Source organism: Acipenser ruthenus, chromosome 1 (assembly GCF_902713425.1).
Source record: "Acipenser ruthenus chromosome 1, fAciRut3.2 maternal haplotype, whole genome shotgun sequence".
In the NCBI taxonomy this organism is placed as follows: domain Eukaryota; kingdom Metazoa; phylum Chordata; class Actinopteri; order Acipenseriformes; family Acipenseridae; genus Acipenser; species Acipenser ruthenus.
Genome location: NC_081189.1, coordinates 73,648,296 through 73,660,539, shown reverse-complemented (window position 1 = coordinate 73,660,539; position 12,244 = coordinate 73,648,296). Strand labels below are relative to the sequence as shown.

General features: G+C 38.7%; 1 protein-coding gene across 1 annotated transcript in view; it reads right to left on the bottom strand.

Annotated features, from left to right (window-relative positions):
* Positions 1-12,244, bottom strand: part of LOC117420452 (TBC domain-containing protein kinase-like protein) — an 80,595-nt gene that overhangs the window by 68,148 nt on the left and 203 nt on the right. The window contains 4 exon segments of the mRNA XM_059029524.1: positions 294-367; positions 727-841; positions 10,847-10,919; positions 11,124-11,348. Of these exon segments, the coding sequence (XP_058885507.1) occupies positions 294-367; positions 727-841; positions 10,847-10,919; positions 11,124-11,348 (487 nt within the window).

Sequence of the window (12,244 nt, the reverse complement as noted above, 5' to 3'; positions counted from 1 at the left end):
GGTTTTGACTGTACTATATTATCTGACATGTCAAAAGTAGATGGCAGGTCACAGGTACAAAGAGAGATGTTCAAAAGAAGCAGGTTTGGATGCGTGTGTGTGTGTGTGTGTGTGGCAAAAGGCTTTCTGAACCTAAAGTAAGAAAGTATTTGAATGTGGGGGTACAGCATGAGAAAGTGTTTTGTAAGAAAGTGTTCAAACAGGCCACGCTCTGCAAATGTAATGGGAAGTGCCTTCTTAAAATGTTCTGTCAGACTATTTGTTTAAACACAGCAGATGCAGTTTGTTCATACCCAATAGGAAAGTCAACATCAGCACCATGATCAGTCATGTGGTAGAGACCAAACTTGGCCAGTCTTATGTGTCCCTGAAACCAAAAAGAAAACCATGCTGGTTAATTTGCAGATTAAGCATCTAACAGAAAAGCATCAGGATGTTTCATATGCACTTATGAAAAGCATTACAGAACAATAAGCCAGATACTGTATTATATTTTTGCTGAAGTCCATTAATGTTGCAAAACAAGACAGAAACCTATTTGAATGTAACCTCACCACTGCAGCCCACTTATTGTTTTAGAGTGACTGAAGATGTATAATTTTAGACACATTAACATATCCTAGCATGCCACAAAACAAATACAGTAGTTATGGAGCACCTGCAAGGTACATATGCACTATCTATAAACATATATAAGCTGTCTATAGAATTGATAAAAGAACACACCTTTTGATCCATGAGGATATTGCGAGGTCCTAGTGCTCTGTGAACCATCCCATGCCTGTTCATGTAGTCCAGTCCTTCTAATACCTCATAGGCAATTTGGAGGACCTTCACATGGCTGGAACAAAAGCAATGAGAAGTACTTACTAGGTCAAGCAGGTGAGTATATCAATCAAATATTTTCTTTAGCTGAGTGTTTACATTTCAAGTGAAATAAATCAAATATGATCAGAACATTATGCAGTAGTAACCTTCTTCCCCTTAACCCTTTGCATCCGGCATACTGCAGTAGCAGATGTTATATATTTAGTAGACAACTGTAGCACATCAGTAGAACTATTAGGGATCAAAGAATCTTTCCTACACTTGGGCCTGGCAAGTTAAGCAATGCAACAATAGCAGTTTTGTTTATTTTCTAGATGTGTCAAACACATCATGTTAATTTACAGACTAGAGGGCAGTATTCTTCTCAAGTACTGTACTTTCAATTTAATTGTGCTGCATAAAGGAAAAACTATGAACTGCACTTCTCTGCTTCCACTAGATGGCAATGGACGCAGCTATTAAAAATATTTCTGAATGATTTATTAAATACATTTCTCAAAAATGTAGGGCACCATATCAAAACAAAGATTTGAAAGGAATACAACAGATCTGAACAGTATAACACTTGCAAATAACTGCTCAGAACAATAAGTTACCTAGCTCTTCCAATTGTTGCTAGATAGGGTACAGAAACAGACCACCAACAACAACAAAAAAACCACCATATATTGCAAGCTTGTAAGTATCTAATTAGGTAGTAATAGTAAACTCCAAGTGATAAGACACCACAGTGTCAAATCTCCAGAGAGAACTTTCAAATTTACTGACACCCAAACAAACCCTGGAAGCTGATATAAGAGAAAGACAAACAAGGTAAATAATAAGACACTACATTAGATTAAACATCTACATTTAACATCACCAGTAATCTAATCCTTATAGTTGCTGTGGAATGTGGCTACGGTGGGGACAGTATTTAAAAAAAAAAAAAAACTTTAAAAGTCTGATGTTCTCTCCAAACTGTAATGTGCTGGAAAAATAGTAAATTATATACTGGAGTAAATGATCTGAAAACATGCCACAGAGAGCAAACCATTTTCATGTTATTGATTAACACAACCAGTCACTGGTCTGGTGCAAGTTCACAGTTTTTGGGGAGGGAAGAACCAGGAAACAGGAGCAAAAGTGCAAATTGAAACACATTTTGCAAACAGAGAAATCTAGTTTTTAATGTTAAAAACTAAAAAAAAAAAAAAAAAAAAAACACTTTTTAAATAACCTAATTAATAGACTTGTTTTCCTTTTTACGAAACAAAAAAATTGCAAATTGCAGATATTTGGTAAAAAGATGATATTAAGGACCCTCATGTGCACAGCACTGCAAAATACTCACCAGCATGCAAATTGTCTATCGCTATATCCCCAAACCTTCAGACTGGTTAGCTCCTTTAATTAAACATCTAAAAAATAACAGTTATCATGTCTATTTTAATTCATTTGTTTTGGTGCTTTTGACACATATCTTTTGGTAAAGTAAAACATTTTGCTGATAATTCCAGTTCTACATTGTTTGTACGTATTAAAGAAACAATACGTATTGCTTTATTAAACATTTAAGAAAACAGTCTTGTGTGTGTTTCGTTAAATGATGCAACAAACACAACATATATTATGATAATAATAGGCATAATACATAATCATATTTGATACTGTAAATTCTTAATTTTAAATTATTCAGTGTTATGTGCAAGTGTTCGATATATGAGGTCAGTGTAGCGTCTTGAGGCATGTGCTGTTTTTTTTTCTTTTTCAAATATGAGGATGTTTAGCGTTTTATTTTTTTTTACTATTTGCTTAATAGGCGATAGCTTTCGACAAGTTCGAAGTTGATTATAAAATCCGGTCCTGCGAAAGACTTGCGATGTGATTTATAGCTGGAATTGAGTAGATTTGGTTGGGCGATAGCAAACCACTCCACCTTCTCAATCCAGTTGTAGTCAACAAGCAATAGCTGCTTTTTGAAGGGGCGAAAAGGGCTTGTTTGGTTCTGCGAGATTTCACTTGGAACTGTTCTTGTGTTTTATGTGTTTTATGCTTTTGCGTCTTCGTTTGCTAAGCGCTAACTTTGATTTGGTCCGGCCCTATGTGGCAGTCAACAAGAATTTACTTTTTTTTTTTTTTTTTGGAGGGGGCGGGGGTGGCAAGTGCTTGGGGAAATACTGACACATAAGTTTGTAAGCCACACACGTAGTGATCCATCCAACAGCAAAAGAGCAGCAAACATATTTCTTAACCAATGCATGTGAGGGTTTGGAAAGACTTCAGTTGCCTGATAACCAGAGTGTCTCTTTCAATTAACTTCATGCATTTATCATGACAGAAGTCTTTTTTCTTTACTTAGTCAAGAAAGACAAAAACATCTTAAAAAAAAGTTAAGTACAACACAATTCATAGGGCTGTATTATTATGCAAGTGCAAATGCAAATGTGCTAACGATTAATTTGTAAAGCAAGTGCAAAGGCATAGCTCATAGAGGAGTCAAATAATTGTATCGAATGTTCCCTTAGAAAAATTTACCACAGTAGTTTGCAGTGTAAATTTGCAGTTTACCTTGTTTCTTACTATGGTTTTTATGATGCTTCACTGTTCTAAATTGTTTTGTTTTGATTTATTAATTTGTGTACTCAATTTGTAGCTTCACAGTTGCAGGGCATTGATACAAGTACTGTAGGGTAATATTTGGAAATACATAAAATACAACATGGAAAAATGTCTGTGTTGTTTTGTATTTTCCTCTGTAAGAATTCTGACAGTTAACGTTTTATTTATTGTATTCAAAGCATACATATATTTAAAGAGCAAGCACCTTCAGATTTCATTTTCTTCTGTTTTTACTGTCTCCTTATATTTGTATACTGTTAGCACATATTCTATGTAGTTCTGTGCTTTACTTGAGCGGCTCTTCAGTTCTACTTGCCTGACATATCTTTGGAAGATCAGGCAAAGTAACTTTTTTATTTATCTGGAAATACACAATTATGTGTACTAGATTGTGCGTATGCTTACTAATATAAGGACACTTTGACTCATCTAGCCTACATTGCACATCTACAGCAGACAATCCTACATTTAAATCTGACCATACAAATCTCCAATCAAAAGCCTTAACTTACAATAAGGTGTTTTTTAGGGGAGGGTTTTTAGCGTTTTTTGCCTATTTCTTCTTTTTTATTATTATTTAGCTGTTTGCTCTTTCTGAGCGCAGCTTTTTTTTTGTCATATTTTTTCTCCACGTTTAATTGTCCAGATCTAATCAACAGATTAACATAAACATGAAAAATGATTAATTCCTGATAAATGGTCCGAAAAGAATGTGCTGGCATTCCCTCGTTCATTTCTATCTCCAAATGCATGCAACACTCCAACTTCGTTTAACTATTGTATATTCATCTTAAAGAATACAAAATGCAAAGCCCTAAATTGTAATCACTCACCAATACTATTAACTGGATTATACATGAATGAAGTCCCACACTGCAGATCATATCGATCATGTGAGCATCACTATCCTCTAAAAAAATCTGTGAGCAGATTTTTTTATTTTTTTTAAACGGACAGTCGGGTAGTTGTATTTTATTATTATTATTATTATTTATTATTATTATTATTATTATTACTACTACTACTACTTCTGTCAAAAACCCAAAGCAAATTTAAAAACTCCATTATAGATGTTACCATTATAGATGTTACGTAATTTAGTTATCTACACAGATTTACACGTTTCGAGGGGACCGCTTGGCATGCTGACACGGTATAGCCAAAATAAAATGTGTGCTCCCTTGTACTGGAACGTTGGGCTTGTTCTTACATGCTGAGAATTTGGGCTTCATAATGTTTCTGTGTAGGCCAACACGTTGAAGTACTTTACGAGAGTAACCAAATGTTAAAAACTAAAATATCTTTAAAGTGGTTAAAACATTCATATGTTCTTTATTAGTATTCTAGTTGTTTACATTTCCTCGAGTTTGATCGAAGTTCAATGTAATGGAGCACTGTGCCTTTAAGAAATGAATAATTTGAACAGAAGTAGGTGACGTCACAGATGACGTGCGAGTATGTCCATGGACTTAAAACTAAAAATGTACCGTAGTCGTAGCTTACAACAAAGACAAGAAATAAAAGAAAATATATCTAAAAAGCTTTACCATCACTGAAAGAGACACTGCTCCATGCAGTAGAAAAAGTAGAAAAAGGTTTATTGTTTGTATGTATTAAAGAAATAATACGTATTGCTTTATTAACCCTTTGCAGTCCATTTATTAAGTGCGCGTCAGGCGCGTCAGGTCCAATTTAATTTCACGCACGCAGTTAATTTTAGACGCGCTGTTTAAAAGTATTTTTTTTTCCAGTCAAACGGGTTTAAAAGGCCCTGCATATCAACAAAACTCACTAGGAATCTCCAGCCCTGTCCCACCCTTTCATTCGCTATAGCTTTCACATATGCTAAGAAATAAATAATAATAATAATAATAATAATAATAATAATAATAATAATAATAATAATAATAAAAATAGTCGTACATACCGATCAATCATCTCCTGATCACTCGTTTTATCACCAAACTCCTCAATAATGCGATCCAAGTCATTATTTTATTACTATAACATCTCAAAAAAGCTCTGCAAATGTCCGTGATATTCTCTGTGCGCTGATTCAGTATCAGCCAGCTTGTTTCCTTATGGCCACTGTTATCTGATGACTTGGATTCAAGGTTTTTAGTTAGGGTACCAATTTACATTTGCGCTTGTCAATTATTCTGGTGCGCTTGAACAAGACCAACTGTACACAGTACTGCCCACTAGAGATATTACTCTCGGTACAGTACCGGTATATTAAAATGGCTGCACAGCCAACTTCATGAACATTTTTTAATGCAACTTTTAAAAGAAAAGTAATTTTGTTTGCTGAAGAAAACTAAGATAATGGCGGATTCTCCATCGCTCTTTGATTCTCTAACTTACTGTTATTATGGTCTGTGCCTGGTTTAACTACGGGAACACCACTAGTGTAAATGCCAAAGTCCTAACTCAAACCTAAAATGAATGACACATTTCTGTCTTGCACTAATTTTGCTTGCGAACATAACAGTCACATTGGCTAAATTAAACAAACAAGGACAATAAAGCTGACTGAAATAAAGTTCAAGGTAATTTACCCTTTCACAGCTACCATAAATTGCAATGACTGTCATTCAATACTGAAAGTACTGTACTGTACATATTTTCTTTTCCCATTTGTAATCTAGTAGGTGACGTACTCTGATGCTTTAATGTACAGTAATACAGTGTTCCCTGCTGGCACCTAGAAATTAAAAAGTAATTTAACCATTAATGTTGGTGTTTTTTTTTTCATTAAGAGTTAAATGTGACTTGCATTCAGGGTATTTTTTTTTTTTTTTTTTTGGTGTCCGTATTTGGGGGTGCGACTTGAATTCAGGGGCGACTTAAGTTCGAGGAAACACGGTAATAATATTTGATACTGTAAATTATTCATTTTAAATTATTCAGTGTTGTGTGCAAGTGTTCGATATGAGGTCATCTTGAGGCATGTACTGGTTTTTTTTTTTTTGCAAATATGAGGATGTTTAGTGTAATTTTTTTACTATTTGCTTAATAAGCGATAGCTTTCGACAAGTTCCTAGTTGACTATAAAATCCGGTCCTGTGAAAGACTTGCAAAGTGATTTATAGCTGGAATAGCGCAGATCTGGTCGGGCGATAGCAAACCACTCCCCCTTCTCAACCCAGTTATAGTCAACAAGCGATAGCTGCTTTTTGAAGGGTGAAAAGGGCTTGTTTGGTTCTGCGAGATTTCACTTGGAGTTTTATTACCACGAATGCTTTTGCGTCCTCGTTCGCTAAGCGCTAACTTTGATTTGGTCCGGCCCTATGTGGCAGTGGTTGTTCCCCAATTAAACAAAGAAGCAGTTACTCTTCCAAACATGATTCATATTTAAAAAGAACAGCATGTGCAGATAATAAATGACAAAGGGGATACAGGTCCACAATGCTGTAATGTTTTTGTAATTAGCTCGATGTTTTTGTGGACTGGAAAATGTCCATAATCAAACAGAGCAAACCTCCCTGTATAAACACAACTGTGGTGTACCAGCACCAGTCTGTACTAAAACAGTTATCTTAAATGACATAAAACAGGTACTACAGTGCAGCCTAAACTATGACTTTAAAATCTATGTTCCTACATAGGCTTGAGTGCCATTTTCAGTGCCCCCTTTATTACCGTGCATTTGAACTTCTGCTTTCTAATAAGGGACGGTTATTAGGTTAGGTTGATTACCAAGGCAAAGGCAATTTTTTAAGGGAATAAAAATTGAAATTTACTTTTTTTTTTTTTTTGGAGGGGGCGGGGGTGGCAAGTGATTGAGGAAATACTGACACATAAGGTTTGTAAGCCACACACGTAGTGATCCATCCAACAGCAAAAGAGCAGCAAACATATTTCTTAACCAATGCATGTGAGGGTTTGGAAAGACTTCAGTTGCCTGATAACCAGAGTGTCTCTTTCAATTAACTTCATGCATTTATCATGACTAGTGAAAATAAATACCAGGGACCGTGGAGTTTTACAACGCAACAAAATATGGAGTTGATGTTTTGGATCAGATGGCATGGAAGTATTCCGTGAAAGCTGGCTCCGGACGGTGGTCTGTTCAGGTGTTTTACAATGTATTGGACCTAGCAGCCATCAAGTCCTGGATACTTTACAAAGAATGCACAGAGAAGAATTTACTAAGGAGAGAATATATTTTACAGCTTCTTGCACAGCAACTTCGCAAGAAGCATTTGGAACAGAAGGAGACTGCCAAGCGTGTATCAACAGCTGAAGCTGGCAACCCCGCTGAGACCCGCAAAAGATGCCAATGACATGTTGGCAAGTGCAATAAAAATAAAACTTCGGACAGCTGTGCCCTGTGCAAAAATGCTGCATGGAGAAGCCCATTATCTGTGTTGATTGTGAACAACCTTAGACTCAAGGTAAAGGAATACCCTTTTGTCAAAAAAAAGAAAATTATATATATATAACTTTTTCTATAAAGTCTATAAAATGTTTTTTTGTCTAAGTTTATTTATCTGCATTGTGCAGTTGATTTTGCTCATCTGATAATAAACCGATTGCTGTTGAAAAATTAAAAATGTATTGCTATCATATAGGCATATAGTACCCAGCGCCTCAGTGGTAGTGCACAATAGCGTTGCACGGTACGTGGTGTACGTAGTGCCCCAGTACTCGGTGTGCGCAGTGCTCGGTATGCACAGTGCACGTGGTGCGCAAGTGCTAGGACCTCTATCACTCTAGTGAGGTTACGCACGGTGCTGCATGGTACGCAGTACACGTAGTGTACGGTACGCAGTGCGCACGGCGTTTGGGATGCACAGGGCAAGCAGTGCACGTGGTGCACTTTGCGCTCGTTGCGTAAGCACTGCTTACTACACAGCAAGCAGTGGTCGGTGGCACTTGGTGCCCAGCGCCTCCATGGTGCTCGGTGCACGAGGTGCCTCGTTGCCTCGTTGCCCTCTGCCTGTAGACAGTGCTCCACTCCGCTGTAGGCTACGCGCTGTCCCGGTTGTGTGACTGCAAGTAGTCCAGGCTAGACACCCCTGTTCAGTTACTACGCTGTGTTTACTTGCGATTCCAGTCTGCTTAAAATCTTACAGCGGTCGCTCTTTTGTGTTTTCCTCTGCTATTGCAGTTTAAAAAGAAAAAGAGACGCGTGATCCTCCACCGGACCCCGGCTCTGCCGTGCCCCGCCGTGGAGTTGACTCTGCTGGACTGCCTCAGCCCACCCTCTCGTGCACTTAAAAATCCAGTTCACCCGCATTGCCGTGGTGTCTGCTGTATTACCCTCACAGCTTGCTGTTGTGCGCGTGTATGTGTGGTTTTATTTCACTACCTTGCATTTTAGAAATAAAAAATAATACGCAGCTATGCTGCGCCGCACTGTTGAGTTGCTTACGCCGGCTTGTTTCAGCCCGCCTACTCGGTGGGCTGGTAAAAACAAAACAAAATCAGTTACCCGCGTTGCTGTTGTAACTTATTTTTACCCGCACAGCTTGCTGTGGAGTGTGTATGTATTCATTTCTCTACTGCCTTGCAGATTAGAAATAAAAAGTAATACAAGCGTGATTCTTCCACTGGGATCCAGCTCTGCTGGCCCCGCTGTTGAGTGGCTTCCGCCGGCTTGTTTCAGCCTGCCTACTCGGTGCGCTGTTTAAAAAAAAAAAAAAGGCAGTTACACGCGCTGCCGTCGTGACTGCTATTTTACCCTCACAACCTTGCTGTTGTGTGTGTATATGTGTTTTTTCTTTACTGCCTTGCAGTTCAAAAAGAAAATGTAGTATGATATCCACCGGGACCCAGCTCTGCTGTGCCTCGCTGTTCAGTTGAATCCGCCGGCTTGGCCACCCGCCTGGCATGGTGAACGTGTTTCTCCCATAGCTGAATGGCTGTGTGTATAAGCCTGTATGTTTTCCTATTACTGCCTTTGCAGTTAAAAAAAAAAAGCAGTACACTTTTATTCCTGCTTAACATGCCACAGCTCCTTGAGCCGGTGCTCCACCCTGGCATATGCTATGCGCTACCCCGGGTTGTGTTGTCTCGCGGTTAAAGCTGGGTGCCTCGCAGTGCTTTGGCGCCCTCGGTGTTTAGATGCTCCATGCCTCGGTGCTTAGCACCACAGCATGTCAATAACACCTGCATTCGGTGCCCCCGATGCTTCGGTGCACCAATACTGTATTCTACCTCACTCAGTGTATTTTCAAGCTTGGTGTTTGGCTAGAAACCATGACCCCATCACTTGCCCTATGCCAGTCATTTTGCAGTTCCTGCAAGAACTGCTTGATGCTGGAAGATCACCTTCCACCTTGAAGGTGTATTTAGCGGCTATCTCTGCTTGCCATGCCCCCGTAGATTCTGTCTCCGGGTGCACATTTTTTGGCTAACCGTTTCCTTAAAGGCGCACGGCGATTACGCCCTCCTAGGAGGACTGTTCTCCCCAAATGGAGCCTTAATATTGTACTAGAAGCTCTCACGAAGGCCCTGTTTGAGCCCTTACACTCCATAGAGCTGAAGTACCTGTCTATGAAGACAGCCTTCCTCTTAGCTATCACCTCCACTAAGCAGATCAGTGAGCTGCAGGCGCTGTCTGTGCACAGCTCCTACATGTGTATTTGGGAGGATGGCAGCAGGGTGTCGCTGCGCACCAACCCCGCTTTCCTCCCCAAGGTGATTACAGCTTTCCACATTAACCAGTCTGTGAAACTGGAGTCTTTTCATCCACCTCAGTTTGCTTCGACGAAGTTTGAGAGATTGGATTTCCTCTGCCCAGTGCGGGCATTGAGATGTTACGTGCTTAGGACAAGAGCTCTGCATCAATCTGACCAGCTCTTTGTCTGTCACGGAACACGGACCCTAGGACAGCCCCTCTCTAAGCAGCGTCTGTCACACTGGATGTTCACTAAGTTCACACCACTAACCTCTGGGTTAGACAGTGCCTTTGCGTCCCTCATATGCTGCCGTTCCTTCTCCCTCGCGTCGGCTTTGGTATACATTATCCCATACCTAATGTAGTGGTGGTCGTCTTCGAATTGAAAGGGAACGTTAGGTTATTTACCGTAACCCTCGTTCCCTGAAAGAGAAGATGACCACCACACGCAAGGTCGCTCCGGTCGCCCTCACGGGTTCGATGGAAAAAATGCTGTTTCAATTTATTTCTCACAGGAATTTTGCATTTGCCTTTCCACTTGCTTCAAAATAGGACCCAGTATTATAAATTCAACTGCTCTCTGCTCTTTAACATACTGTACTACTGCCATTCATTTTAAATTACTGTTTCAGAAACATCTCTTCACAACCTGCTTGCCTTTATCTGATCTCTATTTCCTCAGGTCTTGTTTGAACTACCACACAATCAACATGTTTGTGTGTGTATATATATATATATATATATATATATATATATATATATATATATATATATATATATATGATATACTACCTCACAGGTTTCCTCTGTTTCTGCAAGTCTTCCACACTGCTCTCATGGTGTTCAGCTACTACCACCAATCTCTCTGAAACAACAGAAATGACAAGCTGTGCTAGAGTAAAACAGCACAAATTCAGATTCTTCAACCCTTAACTTTCCTCTCTCTGGCAAGTACAAAGGCAGAGCACATGTTTCTCAAAAGGGGAAATAAAAATCCAGAAAAAAAAAAAAAAATCATCAAAATCGTCTGAATGGTGCACTTTCTCAAGATAATGAGAAAGCAGCTTACCGTGTTTTCCCCTCGTGATGTCCACATACTGGCAGAGCCTGGGGTGGGTTATGGTCTTTAGGATTTGGAACCTCCCCAGTATCTTGATGGAGTTTGGAGTGAGGGGCAGCCCATTGCTCCCACAAACATCATGTGGGAGAGCAGAAGCAAAGAAGGTGAAGGCTCCAAGCTGTGCATCTTTCAAGGGGAACATCGTATGTTGGCACTGCTCAAACAATATCAATGCTGCAGTAATAGAAGATAATATATATATATATATATATATATATATATATATATATATATATATATATATATATATATATATATACAGCTCTGGAAAAAATTAAGAGACCACTGCAAAAAGTACAAGGTTGTCCTGGAAGAAAACTTGCTTCCTTCTGCTCTGACAATGTTCCCCAACTCTGAGGATTGGTTTTTCCAGCAGGACAATGCTCCATGCCACACAGCCAGGTCAATCAAGGTGTGGATGGAGGACCACCAGATCAAGACCCTGTCATGGCCAGCCCAATCTCCAGACCTGAACCCCATTGAAAACCTCTGGAATGTGATCAAGAGGAAGATGGATGGTCACAAGCCATCAAACAAAGCCAAGCTGCTTGAATTTTTGTGCCAGGAGTGGCATAAAGTCACCCAACATCAATGTGAAAGACTGGTGGAGAGCATGCCAAGACGCATGAAAGCTGTGCTTGAAAATCAGGGTTATTCCACCAAATATTGATTTCTGAACTCTTCCTAAGTTAAAACATTAGTATTGTGTTTGAATATGAACTTATTTTCTTTGCATTATTCAAGGTCTGACAACACTGCATCTTTTTTGTTATTTTGACCAGTTGTCATTTTCTGCAAATAAATGCTCTAAATGACAATATTTTTATTTGGAATTTGGGAGAAATGTTGTCAGTAGTTTATAGAATAAAACAAAAATGTTCATTTTACCCAAACACATACCTATAAATAGTAAAACCAGAGAAACTGATAATTTTGCAGTGGTCTCTTAATTTTTTCCAGAGCTGTATATATATATATATATATATATATATATATATATATATATATATAGATATAGATATAGATATAGATATAGATAGATAGATAGATAGATAGATAGATAGATAATT